This window comes from Hesperophylax consimilis, chromosome 14 (genome assembly GCF_061612785.1).
Source record: "Hesperophylax consimilis isolate HC1 chromosome 14, BYU_Hcon_1.0, whole genome shotgun sequence".
In the NCBI taxonomy this organism is placed as follows: domain Eukaryota; kingdom Metazoa; phylum Arthropoda; class Insecta; order Trichoptera; family Limnephilidae; genus Hesperophylax; species Hesperophylax consimilis.
The window spans coordinates 1994515-2019373 of record NC_142849.1 but is presented as its reverse complement, the minus strand read 5'-3'; the positions used below and the strand labels follow the sequence as shown (position 1 = coordinate 2019373).

At 36.5% G+C, this 24859-nt stretch overlaps 1 protein-coding gene across 1 annotated transcript in view; it reads right to left on the bottom strand.

The window, feature by feature from the left end:
- The window catches only part of LOC149417768 (uncharacterized), a 28707-nt gene extending 6359 nt beyond the window's left edge, over positions 1-22348 (bottom strand). The window contains exons 1-4 of the mRNA XM_089639849.1: positions 22210-22348; positions 18829-18999; positions 8853-9079; positions 2794-2968 (exon numbers count right to left, since the gene is read on the bottom strand). Of these exons, the coding sequence (XP_089495975.1) occupies positions 2794-2968; positions 8853-9079; positions 18829-18999; positions 22210-22348 (712 nt within the window). The remainder of the gene's footprint in view (positions 1-2793; positions 2969-8852; positions 9080-18828; positions 19000-22209) is intronic.
- Between the last annotated feature and the right edge of the window lie 2511 nt (positions 22349-24859).

The following is a 24859-nucleotide window of genomic DNA, read 5'->3' as shown; positions in this document are numbered from 1 at the left end:
AATCTTTCTTCTCAGTTATCAGTTTGGACAGAATTAGTTTTTTACCATTCAGATTATTTATTTCTTGTGTTTTGTGTTGTTTTCTTTTTAGTTCACTTTGTATACAAGTGTTTTGATACTTTATAAAATGTTTATTTGTATCCAACTGTTTTTCACTCAAATGATTTGCATCTTTTGATTCAGTTTCTGACTGAGCCGAAGAAATCATATTGTTTGCATTCTCGGTTGGTAAAAGTTCTTTTGTTGAATTGCAAACTTCAGCTTCAGTAGACAGTTTCACATCTGCGCTAGAATCAGATGCCGAATCGTCACTTTTTTCAATAGTTTTTGCAGTTATATGATTTTCCTTGTACTTTGTTAAACTTTGGTTTTTCAAAAAAATATTTCTATTGTATAATTTTTCGCCAATGCTATCGATTGTTTGTGTTTTGAAAACATGATTTTCATTATCCACCTTATTTTCTGTAAATTCCATTTTGGAAACGATTTTGGGAATAACTATTTCTTTTGGTGATTCGTTTATGATTATTTTAAACTCTTCTTCGGAAATTATGTCATTTTCGTAAATCGATGGTGTGTTTTCAATATTTTTATGCACATCTTCTTTCTTATCTTTGGGCAAAATGCCCCATAGTTCTCGTTCGGCCGGACCTAATTTATTAAATATTTTAGATAGTTCCATTGGTTGCCTGTAAATCATTTGAGCGTGCATGCACTCCTGCTCATTTTCTTTTATTGAGAATAGTTTCCCTCTCGGTGAATAGTCATTTTTGGGACTATTCCCGTTGGTCTCGGGAGAGCTGTTAACTTCGTCAATACTTATATAAGCCGAATCCCAAGTTTCCAGGCTGTTGTAGCGCGCCGGAATCGGAGATATTCGTTCCTCAATGTTACCTAAAAAACTTTCCTGTGTTACCATATGATCATTTGATTCATTAACTCGCCTTTCATTACCGACACCTCTCTGAGTAATGTCGAAATCATTATTTACTCCGAATTCGTCGGAGACAGTATTTTCTTTATCTTTTTCTAAGTCCGAATGTTTAGCATCGCGAAAATCCTGCGATGCGGATGGATCTTCGTACATTTTGAGGATTTCACTATCAGTCATTTCTTCAAAAGGTGTTTCAAAATTTGACGAACTACCTTCGTAGCAGTGAACTGTTTCGGGTTCTCTATTTTTCTGCATCTTCATATCGTATTTTTCCAAAGCTTCTTCAAGGTTTGGCGCCAGTATTATTGAATCCATATCTGGCTCTATTAAGGACGGTGCATTCATGACATGAGTTGGAGTAACTGGTTCACCAATATGAAAGTCTATGGATGGAGATACTCGGCCATCTTCAATCAAAGCATCTTTCATAACGATGAGGCCCGTATTTAAGGCGTTGTCAGTTTCTGAACAGTAATTGTCGAGGTACCCATCTAAAGAATCGAATATTTGACTCTCAAGTTTATAAAGTTCGAATTCGTTGAATATTTTCGGATCAATTTCGTCGTCCGCATTACTGATTATTTTGAAGACTGGAGACTTTGGTCTTTCTGGAATTTCCATCAATATTGGTAAAACTGGAGGCACATATTTCGGAACAACTTCGTCGTCGTCATCGAATGAAGAGATAATTATTTCTATAGACGCTCCTGCTTGGAAAGGATTGTGGTAAAATTGATGTGAACTATTTTCGGCGTGTGTTGAATCCTCTTCGTCAGTCGATTTGTACGATGATTCGACATGTTCACCAGTCGCATTAAAGCTGGATAATTTGCTTTTAAATTTTTTCCTAAGGTCTTTAGCCGATCCTCGACTGCCCTGCCTTTCTAATTTTGGTTCATTCATTTCAGTAAACGATTTCTTTGCACAGCTTTCATTTCTTGTTGAATTCACAATGTCAGGAGTAGCCGTGAAGATTTTAGGACTGGCGCCCGTAAGTTTTTGCGCTGTCGTAGGTATATTTTGGAAAGCTTTACAAACTCGAATCGCCACAATGACTTTCCTGACAATAGCTCTGAAATGCTTATTAAAATCCGTGGTTATTATAATTTTGATACCGTTGACATCCGCACTACTTTGATATTCTATTAGATCTGGGCCGCGTAATGCCGAAGCTGTATTATTGCTCAATTTCCTATATTTGTTATTCAGATCTTCTACCGAGCCTTTGGTTTGTACCAGCGCATCGGCATCTTCATTAGAGATCCTCTCCAATCGTCCATCTTCCGTCAGCAACATTTTTTCTGTAACAAAATCCACTATTCTAAATACAACCTTTCTTTCCGGCTGTGGGACATCTTCGATCGTAATATCTTCATCTAAATAATCTATGCTGTCCTGTTTTTCAATAGATCCGACTCCCACGTTAACAGCAAAAGGCGATCCGATTAGATGGCATCCTTTGCTGATGAGTGACAATTCGTGATTTCCCGTCATCGTTGGAGTGTAGCATATTTTAACCCTGTCGTGTCGTATAAAAATGCTGACTTCTATGTCATTTTTTATTTTGGGCACGAAGTAGTTTTTCTGTACGTTCATTTTGTCGTATGTTCGCATGTAGGTGGGGCCTTGCGTTAGGGGTGAAGGATTGGGCATGAAGTTTTGTCTGTTTCCTAGGTTAAGGAAAACGTTCCTTATAATGTGTGCCTTTCCGTAAATGACCGGGACAAGGATGGAACCGTAGCAGTTTCCGGGTCCTTTGATTTGGACGGAGATGTCTCCAGGCTCCAGGCCTTGTTGGGCGGTAGGATAGACGTAGAAAGCTGATCTCTTGTTCCTGGAAGCAGTGACGACCCCCATACCTCTAGCGACGTAGTCCAGGGTATACGCCTGCGAGTTGAGGAGGGGCGAGCCGGTTCTGGAGACCGGAGGACTCATGCGGTTGATGGCATCTCGCACGCAGCACAAGTAGTGCGTCAGCCGGCATTCTTGATACGTGCTCAACGATTTCTGGGTGAGCTCCACTTTAGAGAAAATCTGAAATCATAGTGAATTTATTTTAAGAGGAAGCTACAAGCCAAATTTCAAGCATAAAATACGATTTCAAGCACAAAACTGGTTTTAATTTATTTTGTAAATAATTTTATTAAATTATTTCCAAAATAAATTATTTTTTTTTTTTTTTTTGAAAAAAATTTAATCTTTCTTATTAGAAGGCAAAAAAGTTAATCAAGTGAAACTGCCACAGATAATCTTAGCTATAATACTGTATTTTTAAAAGTTGTTTCCTTTATGCGTTCATACATTTCTATTGAGAAAATAATTTTTTTAGTAGTTTACATTTATATTTTTTACTGAATAATTTATTTTTTTACTTGTATTCTACTCAAGCGAAACGATAGGAAAACCTTCAATTTATCTAAAGCATATTTTTTGGTATTCATAATGTACACCAATTCGTTAAAAAATATTAATCAAAATAGTGATTTGGCATTAAGCTTTGCCTTAATAAGTACCTACTCTACAGGTATCAACAATTTTCAATGAAAACTATTGACTTGTTATTATTGGAATCCTGTGACAGATAAACTGCAGTCATACAATACAAACACCTACTGTATATTTAACAGTTTATGTGACACGTTAATTTGTCTATTAATTAAAAATTCATGGCAGACTATTCATATTAAAATACAATTTTTTTCGTAAGTACTCGTTTTACCTCTAAAAAATTTGTAGACGTTTAATCAGTCCCACTAAATTAAATTGACAAAGAGAAAACGAAAGAAGAGTAATAAATATCTCAGGATTGAAGAGGGTGTTGACTCATTGGACAATGCAGACCTCTGAACTTATGGACTGTTAATCTTTTATGCAGGTACAAGTACAGTTAGGTAAATACTTCATTGAATTGGTACGTGTCGGTAGGTACCTGCCCGTAATTGCACACTAGTAAATTTCTCGGCTTAAAATTTGTGAAAATTTAAATTGGTTTCAGAAACTCCGAGTAGTGCAAAGCGCTGCCTGTGCTGGGTTCTCTTCTGGGTTCAATACTCTGCTGGATAAATCTTCAATCGTTACACAAGCAATGTTTTCTGTGAACACATAGCCGGCCCCATGTGGGCGCAATTGGAGCAGTCCGATCCGGGCGCCGAATTGCCAAGCCAATAATACCTAACACATTGCCTTTGAGATTATTTTTCATAAAAACAGCGCTACACAAAAATACAAATCATCTGAATATTATTGATTACAGTTATCACCTGAAAGTAGAATAGACATTTTAATTTTTATACGTTGGCAATCGGCGTGTACTTTTTTACAATAAATAGATAGTTAATTAATTATTATGTCATTAATAATAAGTCATACCGAAGAACTTTAGTTTCTGGAAGCTCGAACGGAAACAATTGATCGCTTCTTAGATGAATTAATTAAGTCTATGGATCGTGTATACGTTTTTTTTTCAGTTCTAAGAGCTTAGTTAGTTCACCTCCATTCATTAATAAGCCAGTTATTTTGCATAACGAACGACATTATCCAAAAAGATGTGCATGTTGACAGCTTATCTGACACCTTGGAGGTCACGCTAAAAAACAGCGGCTTTTGTGTACCGATTGTCGGAATCAAATTTAATTCTGCTCGCAAATATCGCAAACTTTTTTTTTAAAATTTATTTTTTTCATCAACAAAAAAATTAAAGAATATATAATATATCATTAGTGAGTAAAATACCTATATGTAAGTTAGTAACAATGACATTGTTGAAAAACTAATGTTACAATAATAGTACAGTTTCTAATAGAAGAAAAAGTAAATATGTATGAGTGTTATAAATATATGGTATAATATACTATATTTTAACTGACCATAGATGACGGATTTCTTAGTGAGGTTTCTTAGTGAGTAGTGTGCCAACTACCGCACGCAACGGTTGTGTCCGCCGCGATGTTCGCGATGCCACCGGCTCGTTATTGTTACCGCGCGTGCAGGTAGTGCAGTGAGTGAAGCGGATACCAAATTAAGTGGGCCTCCAACTACAAACTATGCCGCTATTTAAGGGGCCGAAGACCGATAGGTCTCCCGGCCAAGGGGAGTCAAAAAATATCGGGGAACAATTAAAAATATTGTCCCTGAATATTGAGGGAACCTCTCGATCAAAGGTGGATTTTTTATTTAAAATACTCACTGACAGAAATATCGATATTTTGCTACTCCAGGAAACTCATATCGTAGAAACCGACTCACCACGCTTGGATATTCCCGGCTACCTTCTAGCGGCAGTGCGGGGACACCCAAAACATGGGCTTGCAACCTACATCAAGCCGGAGTTGCAGAATATCACCCGAAAAATCACTGATGGATATCACGCGATCGGAATTCAGGTTGGAAAACTCGCTGTATTTAATATCTACAAACCTCCCAATGAACTATGGCAGTCACCAGCTCTTCCTGCATACAATCACCCGGCGGTGTATGTGGGAGTGTATGTTTCAACAGCCACCACTTCCTATGGGGCTACTCGACGACCGATAAAGCTGGAGAGCAGATCACGGATTGGGCGTCAGCACAGGATTGCCAACTTATTTACGATGCTAAGCAAAAGGGAACATTTTTCTCTGCGCGATGGCGACGTGAATATACGCCAGACTTGTGTTTTGTCTCTACAGCGCCGGACGGAAAACCTATGAGGGCTTCGAGAACTATATTGAACAGTTTCCCACATAGCCAACACAGGCCAGTCATGCTAAGCATAGGCATACAGATTCCGTGTATTTCCAGCAATCCGTTGCCGCGATGGAATCTAAGAAAGGCAGAATGGCGAGACTTCTCGGAATATGTTGACAGGGTTGTGGATAACATACCACCAAAGCCGAATTCCTACGACCGTTTTTCAAACCTTTTATTTATAGCCGCAAAGAAATTTATACCTAGAGGCTACAGAAAAGTGTATATTCCAACATGGAGCTCAGAAAGTGAACAGCTTCTAGCCGAATTCGAGAGGACGAATGACCCAGACACTGCCTCTGACCTTCTCCAGTCTCTGGACGACGGGCGTATGAAACGGTGGAATGAATTAATGGAGGAAATGAATTTCGAGCACTCGAGCAGAAAAGCATGGCAAACACTAAGGCGACTTGGAGCTGCAGATCAGCCAACTAAAACAATGCCCAAAGTGTCACCAAATGCTGTTGCTCAGCAACTACTCCGTAGTTCAAAAACGACAACAAGGTCTAACATAAACCACCAGGTCCAAAAATCTCTGAAGGCGGCGCGGCTAAAATGGCCGGTGAACCCCAACACTGTGGTCGCCGTTACAGCTGACGATGTAGATATCGCCCTCACTTCAACAAAAGCTGGGAAAGCAGCTGGATGTGATGGAGTTCTCCCAGACTTTCTGAAACATGCTGGACCACGGACAAAAATATGGATCGCAAAACTATTTACTGAAATTTTCAAAACTGGAGAAATACCAAATACCTGGAGAAAGTCTAAAGTTATTGCGATCCTCAAACCCAACAAGCCAGCAGAGGATCCGAACAGCTACCGGCCAATTTCACTTTTAAGTACCATGTACAAACTTCTTGAGCGAGTTGTGCTCCGCAGACTTACTCCAATTTTGGAGAAAGTGGTCCCACAAGAGCAAGCTGGCTTCAGACCAGGCCGTAACTGCTGCGATCAGGTGTTAGCACTGACAACACACATTGAATCTGGTTTCCAGAAACGGCTGAAGACTGCGGCAGCGTTCATTGATCTCTCTGCGGCCTACGACACGGTGTGGCACAAAGGCCTCCTTGTTAAACTGTACGACACCATAGAGGATGGCAACACAGTACGACTCATTGAGCAACTGCTAACTGGCCGTACCTTCAGGGTTTTTCTAGGAGGGCGAAAAAGCAAAAAAATACCCCTCAATAATGGCCTTGCCCAGGGCTCAGTGCTGGCCCCATCGCTATTTAACATCTACACTCGAGAACTCCCTCACACTGAAGGCAGAAAATTTGCTTACGCAGATGACATCGCCGTCACAGCTCAAGCCAAAACCCTTAAAGCAGCAGAAGATATCCTCAATTCTGACCTAAAGGCTTTGGAAGAATATTTCCTCAATTGGCGACTAAAGCCAAATGGGTCTAAAACAGTTGCGACAGCTTTTCATCTTAGCAATTCACAAGCGGATGCCAAACTCTGTGTTCAGTTTGATGGAAAAAATATTTACCATGACCCCCACCCCCACTATCTCGGAGTTACTTTGGACAGGAGCTTGAACTACCGGCAACACATGGAAACAGTGGGTAAAAAAACCAGGACAAGGCTTAACTTAGTTAATAAGCTAGCTGGAACTAGCTGGGGATGCGACGCCAACACGCTCAGAACAGCATCCATTGCCCTGGTTTTCTCAACGGCTGAATACTGTGCTCCAGTATGGGCTAGAAGCGCCCACACTTCCATGGTAGACGTTCAGCTTAATGCCACAATGCGAACCATCAGCGGGACTTTAAAATCTACTCCTCTCCCTTGGCTCCCCGTACTTGCAAACATAACCCCGCCAAACATCAGGCGAGAAATTGCAACACTGAGGGAATACAAGAAGGCGCTGCAAAAAAGCGCAATACCTCTACACGAAGATGTCGTCTCCCACCCGGCATGCCGCTTGAAGTCCCGAAAGCCCTTCTGGGCGGAAGGAGAGAGGCTCCTCCGACTACCTCTCACCCCAGAAGATAGGTGGAAACTTGAGTGGCAAACGGCCAACGTGGGAAATGCCCATCTCATACAGGACCCCACCGAGAGACAGCCTGGGTTCTCACTGCCTCGCAAAACCTGGTCCGCCATCAATAGGTTAAGGTGCTCCCATAGCCGCTGTGCCCACACGATGCACAGATGGGGCCTTAAAGAGTCGGCGATGTGTGAATGTGGTGCGGTGCAGACTACCGAACATGTGGTCAACGAATGCCCGCTCCATTCATTCCCCGGCGGGATTGATGAGGTCCACATGGCAACGCCTGAGGCCCTAAAATGGCTCGCAGATCTAGATGTCCCCCTCTGACCCCCCACCATACGAAAGAAGAAGAAGACGGATTTCTTCAATATCGTATTAATATAGGGTTTTATCGACCTACTGTGCTAGATAGTGCGCCCTACTGTCGAATTTGGCAGCTATCTCTGGTCCGGAGCCCCTAAATACCTGAAAAAAACCCTTGACTCTGTGCAAAAACGGGCGGTCCGTTTGATAGATTCCCCAATCTTAACTAACGGACTGCAATCTTTAGAGCACAGGCGTCAGGTAGGTATGCTGTCCTTGTTCTATCGGTATTACAATGGAAGATGCTCTGAGGAACTAGCGTCATTGATCCCTTCGGCACCAGTGCGTAGTCGGGATACACGCCAAACGCGCGCCCAACATTTGTACACGGTTGAAATTTGTCACATGAGAACGGGTCGCTTCTACGATTCGTTCGTAGGTTCAACAGCTCGGCTGTGGAAAGAACTGCCGGCTTCTGTGTTTCCTCCCTCCTACAACATGGAACTCTTCAACACCCATGTTCACTCCTTCCTCGCCACAAAAGACCCTCCACACAGCATCCCCAAAGATGACATAGGCCCCGAGGGAAATTATTTTCCTCAGGGCCTCCTGTTTGGAGCCAATGTAAAAAAAGGTACCCTGGGAATGGATGTCTTTTTTATCTAGATTTGGAATGGTGTTTTTTTTTTTACCAGAACGACACTGATTGTAGGTATATTCAACTATTTTTACGCTACTTCACTGGACTCCATCCATTGCTGGCTCAGTCTCTCCCCACACAGCTCATTTCCCAGCACTTTCCTTGGGCGGCCAACAGGACGTCTTTTTCTTTCCCTCTTGCCTCGAGTACTTTATACACAAGTCAATAGAAGACAATATGCATGTTTGATTTCCACTTACCGGCGTGACACCTAGATACTGCTCCGCCATCCGCTGCGCATGTCCGAGGTCCGTGGCCAGGTCGGCATGCCCCTCGCACGATCCTGGTACTACGGACTCGATGACGTCGCATAGCAGCGTGCCGTCGGCCCATACGGCGTCCAGCGAGGCGGGCCTGCTCTCCCCCGGCAGGGCGTCGCACAGCCACTGCAGGATGCCCTCTGTTTGGCTGGGCGATGGGAAGAGAGCTGGAATGGATATTGGGAAATGGTTGCTTATAGTGGCTGTTTTAATTTACAAAGAAGACTTGTGTTTAGTGCATTCAATTTTGAAAAGTTAAGACACCGTAAACCAAGAGTTTCATTGCAAATAAAATCGTTTTTGACACCCCAAAGTGCGCATAATCTTAAATAAGACTTGAGCTGCTTAGAAAGTGTAAGGCAAGGCTGCCCAACCCCAGGCCCGCGGGCCACAATGTGGCCCGCGAACGAATTATAAGTGGCCCGCGTGAACCATTTTTAAAAAACCCGCCAATCCGCCAATTTGAAAAAGTGTCGCGGGCCCGCGGTAAAAAAAAACAATACAGCTTGCGCGCGGTCACCAGTGTTGCCAACGAAGGCGATTTATCGCTATTTAGGCTACTCAGAACGAGAATCAGCGACAAAAAATCTAATCTTGTAGCCACCCCCCACCCCCATGGAATTTGAAAAACATATGATGTTTTTGGCGCGGAATTTCTTCTCAGCGAAGTTTCGTAACAACCCCCCCCCCCCCCATGGATTTCAGTTATTTTGTGGGGATCACTCATTTAGAATATTTTTTTTGTGGGGAATTATGTTTTATAGAAATTCTCTAACAACCCCCCCTCCCGTGGAAATAGGAACCGTCAGGTATTCAGTGGCCCGCCAGTGATTGAAAATCGTCAATTTCGCCCAACTGTTAAAAAGGTTGGGCAGCCTTGGTGTAAGGTATCGAACGCAGCACTTATACTGATTTTTTTTGGAACAGCACTTTTCAACTCCTTATTCGACAGATATCATTGGAGATTTTCACTACTAAAAGTATTATAAAGATTTATTTTCAGGGTATTATGCTTTGGCTAAAGAATGAGGTAGCGCATCTCGGCATAATAACCCAGAAATAAATCACCGTAATTTCTAATTCGACATTAAAAAAGAAAATTTCAGTGTAAACGAAAATGTTTAGATTTTTTTTATTTTTTTATTTTTTATTTTTTTTTATTTTTTATTTGGGAAAATCAACAGATTATTTACATATATAAGAATAAACTAAATAATAAAGATAAAATCCAATAACAGATTTTCACTTAAAATTATAATAATAATAAAAAATATTAAAACAAGAAACTAAGGGTTCTGTACCCGTGGCCTGAGAAATTTACAAAAAATACAAAATTGTAAATAATAAATAAAAAATAATAACAGATCTAGGAACACAAATAATATACTAATAACCAGCTAAATTTCAAAAATTTAAATTTAACTGATATACTAATAACCAACTAAAATTCAAAACAAAATGTATTGTAAAATTTCAACACAGCAGCAATCAATAACACTACACAATAGCAATAATAACAATATAATAAATGTATACCTACAACTAAATTGAACACATGAGTATAAATTGGAAGGTAAGTAACTGGAAAGGATTCAAAGCAATAACATGATAACTTCAAGTAGAATATTTAAAATTATTTAATGTTAGTTATTACATATCTTTTAAAGGTTCCTAAATTACTTGAGAATATGTCCATATCATTAAAATTCTTACTAAATATACTACAGGCTCTGAATATAAACGCATTTTGTCTTATATTAGTAGAACATTTATGGAGATGAAAAAGTGATTTTTCTCTAGTTCTAACGCTCGGAACTCTAAAATTAATTTCAGACAGAAGGGGAGAACAATCAATAAAGCCATTGATAATTTTATGGAGATATATTATATCTGCGGAGTCTCTTCTAGTTTTTAATGGCTTAAGTCCATAAAGGTCCATCGAGCTGTTTACGTCAAGGTTTGAATTTAGTTTGAAATTTAAATGATGGACAAATTTTCTTTGGATGGCTTCAATGCGATTTATGTAAATATTATATTGAGGATTCCATATGGGAGAAGCGAATTCAAGATGACTGCGAACATAAGAAAAATACAATATTTTAAGTGTTATGATATTATTAAATTCTTTTCCAATACGGAATAAGAATCCTAGCATTCTAAGGGCTTTCTTAACAATCATATCAATATGAGCCTCAAATGTAAGTTTACTGTCAAGTATAACACCTAGATCACGAATTTGTGTAACTTTTTTGAGTAGTTGGCCAGCTATATGATAATTATGGTCAAACTTAATTTTATTTCTAGTGAAGGTAATTACATAACATTTAGAAGTGTTCATGTTGAGACGATTGCGGATACAATAATCATTAAGCCTATACAGATCTTCTTGTAGTTTAAAGCAGTCAATTATAGAATTAATAGGCAGGAATATTTTCATATCATCAGCGAAAAGTAGAACATTTGCATAATTAAAGCATTTTATAATGTCGTTGATGAAAATTGTAAACAGTAACGGTCCCAGGTGAGATCCTTGGGGCACACCTGAGGGTATATTTACAATCTCAGAGATGAAGCCATTTATTGTTACTCCCTGAGTGCGCCCATTAAGATAGGAGACTAACCATCTATATAAATCCCCATGAATTCCCAAAGCTAGTAATTTGGACAAAAGAAGACTGTGGTCAATTTTATCAAACGCTTTTGAGAAGTCTGTATAGATTACGTCAACTTGGATTTGATCATCCATTGATTTAGTAATATTTTCAATGAAAATGGCAAGATTAGATACAACCGATCTTTTTTTCATAAAGCCATGTTGGTTCACGAGTATTACAGACTCGATGCAGTTATATAGTTGTTCATGAACAATTTTTTCAAAAATTTTACTAAAGATTAGTAATTTAGATATCGGTCGATAGTTCTGGACATCATTTTTAGCCCCAGACTTAAAAACAGGTGTGATGAGAGCACTCTTCCAACGATCAGGAAAGATACCTTCTTTCAATGAGGATTGAAAGAGCAATAAAAGGGGCTTCGAAATTACCTTGCTACACATTTTGATAAAGAAAGCCGGAATTTTATCACTACCCGCACCCAGTGAGCTAGAAATAGTATCGATTATTTTTTCTACTTTTTGTTTTGAAACTGATACCGAGGAGATATTAACTTGATTGTCAAAATGATAGTTGGTAGAGTGTACATCGGAAATAGTGTTGTAATTAAAGGTGGAGACGAAATGCTGTGAGAACAGGTTACATATTGCGAAAGGATTTTCAGCAGTCACTTCGCCCAGTTTCATAACATGAGGCAAACCAGAATTATTTCTTTTTCCTTTAACATAAGACCAAAAGTTTTTAGGGTCACGAGATATATTAAGTTCAGCGTTTGTTATAAATTGTTTAAGACATTCTCTAGACAATTTCTTTTGCCTTGATCTAAGGATACAGAATTCATGGTAGTCTAAAGGATTGGACCACCTTTTCCACATTTTAAACACTTTATATTTTTCCTTAGTCAGTTTTATTAGGGCTGGACTAAACCAATAGGGATAAGAATTATTAATATGAACTTCCTTTGACGGGACGTTTAATCGAATGATTTCATATAAAATTGTATAAAAGCGGTCAATAGCAGTATTGGTTGATAGGTTTAAAAATTCTGCATCCCAATCAATACTACTAAGGACGTTATTTATTGTTTCATAGTTAGCTTTCCTAAAAAGATTGATTGTTCGTTTGTTGTCCACCATAGGAGTTTCCAGAGATATGTTAATGTCAACAAGAATGCTTTTATGATGTTTACATTCAGGGATGAGATACTGGTCAGTATTTGATACAATTACAGGGATCGAGCTAAAAACAAGGTCTAGGTATGTATGATTATTATTTGGAAAGGTGCAGTACTGTGATAGATCAGTAAATGAAAGGGTGTCAGATAGTTTGGAAATAATTTCAGATTTAGAGCCATTCGTAATTTGCATACTATTACCATTACTTAAAGACCAGTTAATTTGAGGTAAGTTGAAATCACCCGATATGACAAAATGATCATCGTGATGTAGTCCTCGAAGTTCACATAATTTATCCATGAATTCATTTATTTAATTAAATGCAAATAATACATGTTTCGGCAGGCTTATTGACTGGCGGCAAACTCTTTTTTTTTACAAACATTTGCATATTAAACTTATGTCATTTAAAAAAAAATCCATTTACAGTCCACTTGAAACATAAACTAGATAACGAAAAAAAAAGAGACATAAAATCCATATTATAATGGGTAATGAATGTCATTCACATTCCCCTTGAATAATTCAAGACTATTGTTGAAAATGTCAACAGTCTTAGACATATTATGTATTTAATAGCGCCATACCTCGTGTCATACTATGCTGAGCCAGTACGTCCGTTCTACTATGTGGGATACATAGCAGATCGTGGTGCCGTAATTGGCTGTAGTTGTTTGGTACGAATAACTTATAGCATTCCAGGAGGTATGGGCTACCTATTAAATTATTAATAATTTTATAGGCCGTTACTGCAAGGGCCCCACTCCTCAACTGGAGACTGGTAGCGCGTTTTATCGAGCAAATCTTCGTGATGCATGAATCGCGGATTCAGATTCAAGAACAATGCCAAGCATGTTCAAAAATAGAATTTCTTCAATTTTTTTATGTTTTGAGCTGGTATTGTAATTTGTTTTTTTTTTTTTACTTTTTGTCTCTTCTATTTCTACGACAAAGTTTGTATTTTTATTGTGAAGTATATATGTATATATATATATGTATATATATATATATATATATATATATATGAAGGACAGCTGTACCACAGGGATAATTGTACAAGCCCAGCTACACTACTCGCGAAGTTGATCGAAGTTGACCGAATACGATAGTGTGGGCACGAACTTCGCTTCGCTTCGGGCAACTTCGCTTCGCTTCGCCCGACTTCCGATTGTTGTCGGTAAATGCGCCCGAGTCAAAGGACTCGAAGCGTTACTCGCGAAGTTGCACGAGTGTGTGGGCACGCACTTCGAACTTCGGCTAACTTCGTCGAGGACTTCGTCGAAGCGTCGAAGCGAGTAGTGTAGCTGACACTGACCATTTTGTACTTAGGAACTCCTTTTCTTGATATTAAAATATGTTAAACAACTCCACGACCGATACGCCCCTGACTTTGAGATCATTAATTCAAGCGTAAAATAATAAAAAAAAAACAAACAAAATCACACGCAAAACGTTCCTTAAGGGAGCCGGTACGCCTTCTTGAGGTACCTACTTATGAATGTTTGTCATTTTATTTCCACGACAAAGAGATTTTTTCTGGCAGAATGTCCTGGAAGTCAGATAGCCTCTTGATTCGCCCTCAAAGCGAAGTGAAGTGAAGCGAGAGGCTGTTTGAGACCCCGGGACCGCCGCGACCACTGTCTTTGATCTTCCACAGAGGAAATTGCATTTTTATGCGATTTTATTGGACAATACCAGCACTTTTATTTTGCTGAATCGGTTTGTTGCGAAGAGAAATTGAAGAGACAGTTTAAGATTTGAAATAAGTCTAATATTATAATACCGGATGAAATTTTAGTTATATTCAACATTGATTACTTATAAAACACAATAAAGACTATATAGGTAGATACTTACGATTATAATGTAGAATCTGGGAAAGTTGTCTGAACCGAAATGCAACATATCAATTTATTTCTATTTCAAATACTTTTAGTGAGTTATTTTTTGTAACTCACAAAGAAAACTAGGGCCCTTTTTCTAAATTCATAACTAGGGTGTTGCCTACTACCTACATTTTAACCTACTTCCATATTTTTTTACTGTCACTTCATTTCGATGTAGGTAGTGTTTATAAATGCTAACGTTGTTATTTTGATTTGACTTTGAAAGAAATGAGGGCCACTAAATTTGGTTAAGTAATGAATATAATATGTATTAATAAATAACAATAATATAAGACAAAATATCTATTTATACTTGTAACTTACACCGCTTCGAGAAAGTACAAAGAAAGTTTTACAAATATGTTCAATACAAGTTAGGACAACCTGTGGTTGATATATGTTACATAACATTAATGTTTAATCTTAAAATATTGTTATAAATATTAGTGTTCCTGTTAAGTCTACTCGACTCCGCCATTTTTTCAACTGTGTCAACCTTAACTAAGAACTATTCATATCTCTCCCCACTAGCGTGATTTCACCGAACTGCCCATACATATTTGGTTGTGTGATATAATATTGTATAAAAAATGGGTTAAAAATATATGTATATATGCAAACAGGGATTTCATTTTAATTTATTTTCTGTAAAATTATAATTATAATAATTATAATTTTACAATAATTAGCATACAGACATCTGTTATTCTTATTTTTTAATGATTAACTAATGTTTATAAGACAAGGTTTTTATGTGTATGTAGCATAAATGATAATAAATTATTATACACAATAATTAGTCAACTGTAATATCAACACAAATTGAAATTATTTCCCGAGTAAAAATAAATGCCGACGGTAATTGAACCCGCGCCATCTGATGTCCGGTGAGACGCTATGGACCACTGAGGCACGTCGGCTTATTTCCAACCCGCCAAATAATTCAATATGTACTAGTTCTTCAATCAATAATTGCTGCTTATTATATTTTTATTTTTACTCGGGAGATGTTTTCAATTTGTATTGATATTACAGGCGACTAATTATTGCTTATAATAATTTATTACACAGATCATTTGAAGTAATATAATGTTGTTATATTCTACAAAACTTTTCTATGTGTTCAAAACCCTTCCGTCCTGCATCAAAGCAAACATAATTTACCTGTACAAGAAACTGACAAGTAATATTTATTGTACCTACTAATATGTATTATATTCTATATGATGTACTGATATAGGTAAAGGTTACGAATTCCGCCTCACTCTTAATACGCAATATTTCACTTTCAAATAAATAGATTTAGCTTTATTAATTCAAAACATGATTTATTATGTCGGGGGAGACGGAAATATACGCACTTTTAATTTTAATTTCGTTTATTAAGTCACTTACGCGATATGTCACACGAGATTTCAAAGAAACAAAATAATGTGACATTTGCCGGAAATACCACAACTAGTTATTTACCTAGCCAGTGCGCGGGTTAGGTACAGTACCTACCTACGAACTAATTCAGTTAAAGAAAATAAAATCTTGAAAATATTAAATAAATATATATAACCTAATCTAACTGTGATTTTCTATAGCAAAAAAATGCCCCTTTAATAACGCCTGCTCGCGTCCCCTTTAGAGTTACATCCCAGTTTTCAAATAGTATGTGGGCTACGCTAGGTTTGCATAGATTGGTTTGTGATCTAATTCTAATACCTATTTTCCATGTTCTAACCTAACCTAACCTAAACTACCTAAACGGAATACGTTTAATCACATTTTATTCTATTTGTTTGTTATACGGGTGATTTTATTTAATTATATGTTGATTATTTGTTATAAATAATACATTGACTTACATAAAATTTGGATTAATTATACACGATAATATTATTTATTTTATATGGCAATACTAAATTTTTTTTGGTTGGCAGCAGTGTCTATGAAATATTGTGTAGGTATGAATTACGATATTATTATGAATATAATCCAACTCTTGATATGAACATAGTCGCTTTCGGCGGCGCCGCATACTAATTGACACATCGCGTAAGTGACTTAATAAACGAAATTAAAATTAAAAAGTGCGTATATTTCGGTCTCCCCCGACATAATAAATCATGTTTTGAATTAATAAAGCTAAATCCATTTATTTGAAAGCGAAATATTGCGTATTAAGAGTGAAGCGGAATAGGAGAAAATTAATCTGATATATTATATCATGTGATTGCATTATGTGAAATATGACTAAAATTATCTACAAATTCTGCCGTAGTACAGTTTTGTTTACTGAGGCCGGTAATGTCCAACTTTAAATATATACTATTGTGCTATTTATTTATTACTGTTCTCTTACCCAATATTTTTATTGCTGTTTTCTTAATTATAAAACCAAAAAGTGCAAACTAAACTGTCATCAAATATTTAAAAAAATCCAAATGCGCGAAAAACTCATTAAAAGATAAAAAACACGTGCCCAATCCGTGCTTCACAATAATTGTCATTAAATGTCGGATTAAAAAATAGTTATTTAAAACAACAAAAGCAAGCAATTAATTTAAATTTACTCCGATTTCAAATGTAAATGATACTTCACAACCAGTATCATTTTACAAATTTGCCTTCAAAGGTCGCCTTAAGTTAGACACTAGACAAGTCACGTTTCACATTAAGCTCGGCTAGTAGGTAGGTACCTATTATAAATTGATTTATGGGTAATGCTAGAAAAAACCCAAACATTGTTAGCCTGCGAATATTTTTGAAGGCACCTTATAATATATGCGAGCGCCTAGTCAACGTCATGTTTTAATGAGAGCTCGGCAGTTTTTGTAGGGATTCTTCCAGGTGAGTTACAATACATGTAAATTGGTATTTAGACCACATAACGCCAATTTATTGAGGAAAAAATTTCCCTCAGGCCTTATGTCATCTTTGGGGATGATGAGTCTAGGGATGGAAGGAGTGAACCTGGGTCTTGAAGATTCCCATATTATAAGCAAGAAGAATGATAGTCCTTCTAAACTCACTAGCCTCTGACATCGACATTTTCCACCTGAGCATTAATAAATTTAAATCGCTAATTAGGCAATTATGATTGTGTATTTGTATAATGTATCTTTGTTATTGGAATTTTTTATTCTGTAAATATGCATTTAAAATACAAATAAATAAATAAGAGGGTGGAAACACAGAGGCTGCATGAAGCATTTTTTACATGGTATCTATACCCAAAGTGTTGTGGGAGAAAGGGAGTGAAATAAGGATTATTATACATTCACAAAGACACAGAAAAAGCGTAGCAGGTAATTTTATCTGGGTTGGAAGGAAAACCGATAAATGCAATTTTAGTTTTTCGGAAAGTCAGTATCCCAACAATATTTAGACGGAAATCTTTCAGCATTTTTTAAATGGAAATCTTTCGGAATCGTTTGAAACAGAAGCCTTTAAAACATATCAACTTAACTGGCTAGTAGCCGAGTGGACAAATGCGTCGGTTGTCTACCCACGCGTAGCGAGTTCAATTTAATGCTAGATAAGTCCTCCATTACGGAAAAATTTTCAGCTTAAATAAAAATGTTGTCCTATATCCTCAATGTGTATCGTTTTGGCATCTAGCCGGGGTCCCCTCTAAGTTTGGGGCCCTGTGGAAAATTTTATATCGGTATTGATTCAATTTCATATACCTACGATTAGATCAAGGTCGTAATAGTATGTATTATTGTGACAATTATACCACAGCCTCAGGATATAACTCAGTTATAAATAGATTGCATACACTTGGGAACTTTTATGCTAAATCGCAGATACTTTTAATATTCCCCCTGTAAAGTATAAACCTGCACTAATAACACATTTTAACGCCACTTATTTTAATGAGGTCACTACATAACAGGCTTATGTTATTGCTTCTTTCTTTACTGTTATTTTATTTGTTATGTTTTAACTAAATTTAATTCTTTAATTTTTCTCATCAAAATTTAATACTGCACTATGTATAATATATGTAAAAAAATAAAATAAAAATTTTGTATGTAAATGGCACTTGTGCCGTAAATTCTAAATAAATAAATAAAATAAATTAATTAATTTCCGAGTACTTGTCCTCAATGTGTACCATCATCAGCAGCGCAAAAGCTGGCCTATTATGTCATAATGAACTTTTTCCTTCGAGGCCTCCTGGGTGAAGTTAATGTGGGAGTTCTGTTATGCTGGTTGAAAGAGTGATGGTATTAACAAGGCGTGTAGTTACCATTCCTGACAGCCCTGTCACAGTGCTGAAGAAGCCTCACGAGGGGGGAGTCCGGCCCGCAGAGCAGCGTGAAGATCGCGGCGGGCGCCAGTAGCCGGAGCGTGGCGCCCAATGTATGGATGAACGCCCACATCTTGCGCCCGCCCGGGCCCGGGCCTGCTGCAGACAGCGCTGGAAACCAAACAGATTGACTTAATTCAATGAAGAAATCTGTAGAATCAGTTTCCCATACAAAAAAATATTAAAAATATTCCAAGTTCCTAAAATGATATTGTACCGGACAGCAGATGGATATACCTAAATAATTATTAAATAATCAAGAAAATGAATATTTTTCTGATGTAACGCATTGTACGATGAAGAATCCTTTGTTGTTTACTCGTACGACAAACCGTGGGACTTAGCATATGTTTAGATTTAAGAAGAATTGCTCCAAATTTACACGTGTAGAAATTATTGTATTCGAACCACGTGTCATATCGCCAGTTCAAGGGTGAATTAGTCGCACGACAAACCGTGGGACCTTAGCATATGTTTAGATTTAAGAATAATTGCTCCACATTAACACGTGTAGAAATTATTCAATTTGAATCCAATAAATACGCCAACAACTGGCTCAACCAGTCAGTTGTTCGACGACATTCGCAAGTTGTGTTTCTATTCAAATCCTTACCCAAGGTACCCCCAGAGGAAACCGGCATTTACAGTCAATGTCACTGGCGTAGGTGTCCAGTACAGATATCTTAAATAATAAAAATCTTGTCTCTTATAATATTTACGGGCATATTCTGTCAAGAGTAGGTACATTCTTATTTTTGTTTAATTGGTTTGTACTGCACATGAAGAATTATCGTATGCATTATTCTTGCATTTAAATTTTTCCCTTATTTTATTCACTATTTCAGGTCTTATTAAAATTTCAAATAATTAATTAATAATCTTATGATCTAAAAAAAAACCTCCAGACTTCCCCACTGAAAGTTCATACATTTAAAAACTTATTTGTGAAAATTTTATTTTTTTAATGGTTATACTGCATAAGAGTCCCAACTGCTCCCAGTGAGCCAGAGAAGCCAGTGAGACTATGGCATGTATGGCTTCCCCAATTGGGTGTTGTGAGGCCGAAGGTAGTGGGGAGGGAAAGGAAATGGGCAGAGGAAGATTGTGAAGTATACTTTATATAATTTAAATGAATAAATTGTTAAATTACACAAATTAATGGATTAAAATTTAATGCGCACGCCGGGATGTGAACCCGCGTTCTTCAGCTTGCTAGTCGAGAGTCTTACCCCTCTACCACGAAGGACGTTATGCATAACTGAACATTGTACTAAAATATATATGTATTTGCTTGCCGTAAACTGAACACTTCTTTAGCCCAACACCATTATACTCACAGAGGAAAATGTTTCTCGAAAAAATAGGAAGCATTAATGATAAATCACTAATATTGAACTACATCAAAAAAATATTTAAGAGAAACCATTAACAAAAAAACCGCTTTCCCTCTTTCATATAATCTCTTGTATTATATATTATAGTATCTCTAATTAGTATAAAATAAATTTATAAAACATATGCATATTATATTTATGGAAAGTAGAGAAAAGTTGATGTTTTATAATAAAGTCGTAAAAAACATAACGCTGGCTAAACTTCATGAGATTCATCCAAATAATGTAGAACAGAATTGTACGAGTATTTCTTAAAAAGGCCCTAAAATCTCAAAACTTTACCCAAAACAATGTAAAAGTCCCCGTGCAACGAAGGGTACACGTCAGCTAGTAATAGTATAAAATAAAGTTGCTATCCGCGTCTGTCTGTTTGTGCGCTTAGTTCTTCTAAATTACTAATTGATTTGATGGGGTTATCACTTTTATTTAGAAAATTTCTTCCGGAAGGTTTATGTATATAATACATGCATATCATATTTATAGAAAGTAGAGAAAAGCCGATGTTTTGTAATCAAGTCGTAAAAACATATTTTCGGGCGCTTACATATTGCTAACGATGGCTTAATCCTATGCGATACATCAAAATAATAAACTACGAAATTGTGTATTTTAAAAAAGCCTACAGAAAAGTCCGTAGTTTTATTTATTTATTATTTATATAATATTCTATTTATCCTCCACAACAATTGTAAATTTATTTACATCTTTTGATTTCGTAATAATGATTACGATGTTTTATTTAAATATTATTATCGTTCATAGAATTTTGCAAATTTTTATTAATTTATTATAATATGTACCTTTGTGATTAAAACGATCCATTTTTTTTCTTTGTTTGCGTTTTTTAAATATCTAACAGATAAATGAAAAAAAATGATAATAATAATACATCACATCACAATCGGTGGCCTTGGAAGTATCATAAATCCTTAATTGATACGCAGAATCTGCGAAATAATAAATTCTAAGTGATATTAATACCTTTCACGTGAAATTACTTTTCATTAGATAAAAATATTTCAAAGCAAGACTAGATGAATGAAATTTACGAGCCAGTGGCGTAACTAAATAGGGGACCACTATTAAAAAAATGTAATCATTTTGAAAAAAAAAATGTTTAAGTTGTATGCTGACTTTTACTAACTATGCAGCACAGGGTGTTTACAAAACTGGGCTAGGCATCATTGGAAGGAAGTGTTATGATTTAGACGGTTCAAATTATTATAAATATGTACGTACCTACTTGTAATTACTTATTTATGCATTCTATTTGAAAATTAAAAACAATTTTTGAAAGTCGCTGAACAAAGATGCTTAATAATTTATTATAAATCTTACTTTTTTGTTGGTTAAAATTCTGAAAGAACAAATAATAAGAACCGACAATAACAATAGCTGATTGACGAAATCAATCAATAGTTGACTGTTTGTCTGATTTCTTTTTAGTGAATACCTCATAAAACTCCCAATTGCCCTTAACCATCTGGAGCTAGTGAGACTAAGACATCCCCAATTGGGGTATGTTCTAAGGCTGAAGGTAAACGGGAAGAGAAGGAGAAGGTAAAGAAGAAGGTGAGGAACTACCTGACTATTCAGATCTAGTCACCAAACACGGGTGAAACCATTTCAATAACGTCTCAATTCTGAATGGTGTCTTACACCTGCGAGTATCTTCAACTCTTATTTGGACAAAAGTAGTGAGAAAAATAAATAAAATGGACTCCATTCAAAAAGAGGAAAAAGAGGTTTTGTTAAATCTGTTATTAGAACAATTAAGTAGGTCTCAGCTGAGTAAATAGATAATAAAGGGAACGAAGAAAATAATGTAGAGGATTTTTCGACAACATCAATTTTTTACTTACTTATATAACATATTTATACAATTATGAACTATTTTGTGATAGATTAAATAATAAAATCATTTTACCTTGTCCCTTTTCATAGAGCAACCTATACTGGAGGACATCGTCGAGGGGATTATATGGTTCAGGGGTGTCTTCATCAGAACTCTCCGCAGAGTCTATTTCTATTTCATCTAGTTTAGTTTTCATCAGTTCCTCTAACATTTTTATGTTATTCACAAAGGTTCATTCGCACTTCACTTTGATTTCACATCACCTGTACCTACTAATAATATTGGAATTAAATTATTATAATACCGGTTTTATAGATGGTGGATAAAATTGGCCAATATCGTACTATTTTTTTTAATTCTCTAATATATTTACGACAGTGAAGATATTTGATATTATTTTTGCTAATAAATTTTAAATTTAAACTTAAAATTTGCTAGCAAAACGACAGGTTTTGTTTATGTTCGTGAATGTGAGGTTGTTGACGTTACTCCGACCAACATAGTTGCCAGTCGTCTTACCGGTCATTAGTCTTTTCTACGTCACAATGATGCTGTAGCCAGTTGGAACCGTTTTGGTATATGCGGTTTAAGTACGTTTTTAAAATCAATAATATTAATTAATGAAAATACTAAAATGACTAAACAATAAATATTTTCAGAAACAGAAAAATAAACTTTTAATCTTTCGCACATTTTCAACGATGTTTATAGTTTTTGAAAATACCCCATTGTAACGTATTTGTGTTATTTTTTAGTTTATAGTAGAACACCAGCAAGGAAATAAATATGAAACGGTATATTTATTTTTAAAGTGACGCTTGTGTCGTGATGGAGGACCTAACGAGCTGAGGAATTGAACATACGACGCCTGGGTCAATTTTACAACAATTAGGAGAAACCTGCCAACATAAGACCGGTCGGTGGCCGAGTTGGCATCGCGTTTGGGTCCCACCCAGGCGTAGTGTGTTCAATTCCTCGGCTGGCTAAGTCCTCCATCACAACACAAGCAACATTTTCAGCTTACTGTGGTGGTAGTAGGAGATTTTCAAATATTGTCAGGTTATTCGTAACCTGGAAATGTTTGACTTTCTTTAAAAAAAAAATAATAATTCAAAGGGAATACAGATTGTAATGGTAAGTGCCCCATAAAATAGAGAATTTCAATAAACTTAAACTAAACCTTCTAATCTATCTGGAAACGTAAACTTTCTAATCTATCTGGAACTATGCAAGACCTAGGAGTAACTGTTGGAGTTCTTGAAGGAAAAGTTATGACATTCGAAAAAATCATTGAAAAGAAAGTATTACCACAGGAAACAACGCCAATTTGTGAGGTGCTCGCTGAGATAGAGGAACGCAAGACCCGCTCGAAGAACATAATTTTACTCAACGTCCCCGAGTGTAATTCGAACTCAACTACAGTGAGCGTCTTGGAGGATGGAAAAAAGGTATTAGCAGCTATTAGTGAAATTAATAGCGAGTTCAATCTAGAAGATGTGAAAATTTACAGGCTCGGAAGTAAAATTCCAAACAAAACCAGGCCAATTAAATTAGAATTTGATGAAGTCAAACAGGCGAAACTAATACTCTTTAACAAAACTACTCTGTCCAATGGAATTATAATCAAACCTGACAGGACACTACAACAAAGAAATCACTTAACTGACCTCTGGAAGGAATTAGAAGAGAGGAAAGAAAAGGGCGAAGTCGATTTACGAATCAAACATTTCAACGGAATTCCCAAAATCATCAAAACCCAAGCAAAAAACTAAAAAACAAACAGAACAGATTTTCTAGACTTACAGGATATTATCAAAATGTACGGGGAATGCGTACAAAATTGCACCAACTTAAAACTAACTCCCCAATCTTCTCACACGATATTCTGTTTTTAACTGAAACATGGTTAAATGCTGATATCAGCTCGTCAGAATTAGGCCTACATCAATATACCACATATCGTTCTGATCGAAATTCTATTACGAGCAAAAAGTCTAACGGAGGAGGTGTGATGCTGTGCGTATCCAAGAATATATCATCTACTAAATTACCGGTAAAACACAAAAGTGTTGAACAAATTTTTGTATTGCTCAATATACCTAATGGAAAAATTATTATTGGCTGTGTCTATATCCCACCTGCATCGGATTTGCAAACGTATAAAAATCACAATGAGGACATAGAAGTACTCAAATTCAAATATCCTAAAGCAAAATTCATTATTGCTGGTGATTATAACCTTCCTAACTGGACCAGCCAAGATGACAACGGACCTGCTACAAACCAAGCCGATTTACAGTGTGCTAAATGTAGTGAAATTCGTGATATGTCTTTATTTTTGGGACTAACTCAATCAAACAAGATTTTCAACTTTAACAATCGAATGTTGGATTTAGTGTTTTCAAGTGATTCGAAAATAGTGGTTGAGCTATCCGACGAATTATTATTACCATTAGATCAACACCACCCACCGTTGGACATTATCATAACAAATAGGCCTTTAACATCTTCAAAAAAAACAAGTGTCCCATCGTATAACTTTTCCAAAGCTGAATACCATCATATTACGGAGTACCTTGCCCAAACAGATTGGTCCTTTTTAGACGAGGAAAATAATATAAATGATCAATTAGAATACTTTTACTCGATTTTAAATACCTCTATAGAACAATTTGTTCCCAAGGTTAGCTTTACATCATCTAATTATCCGAAATGGTTTACA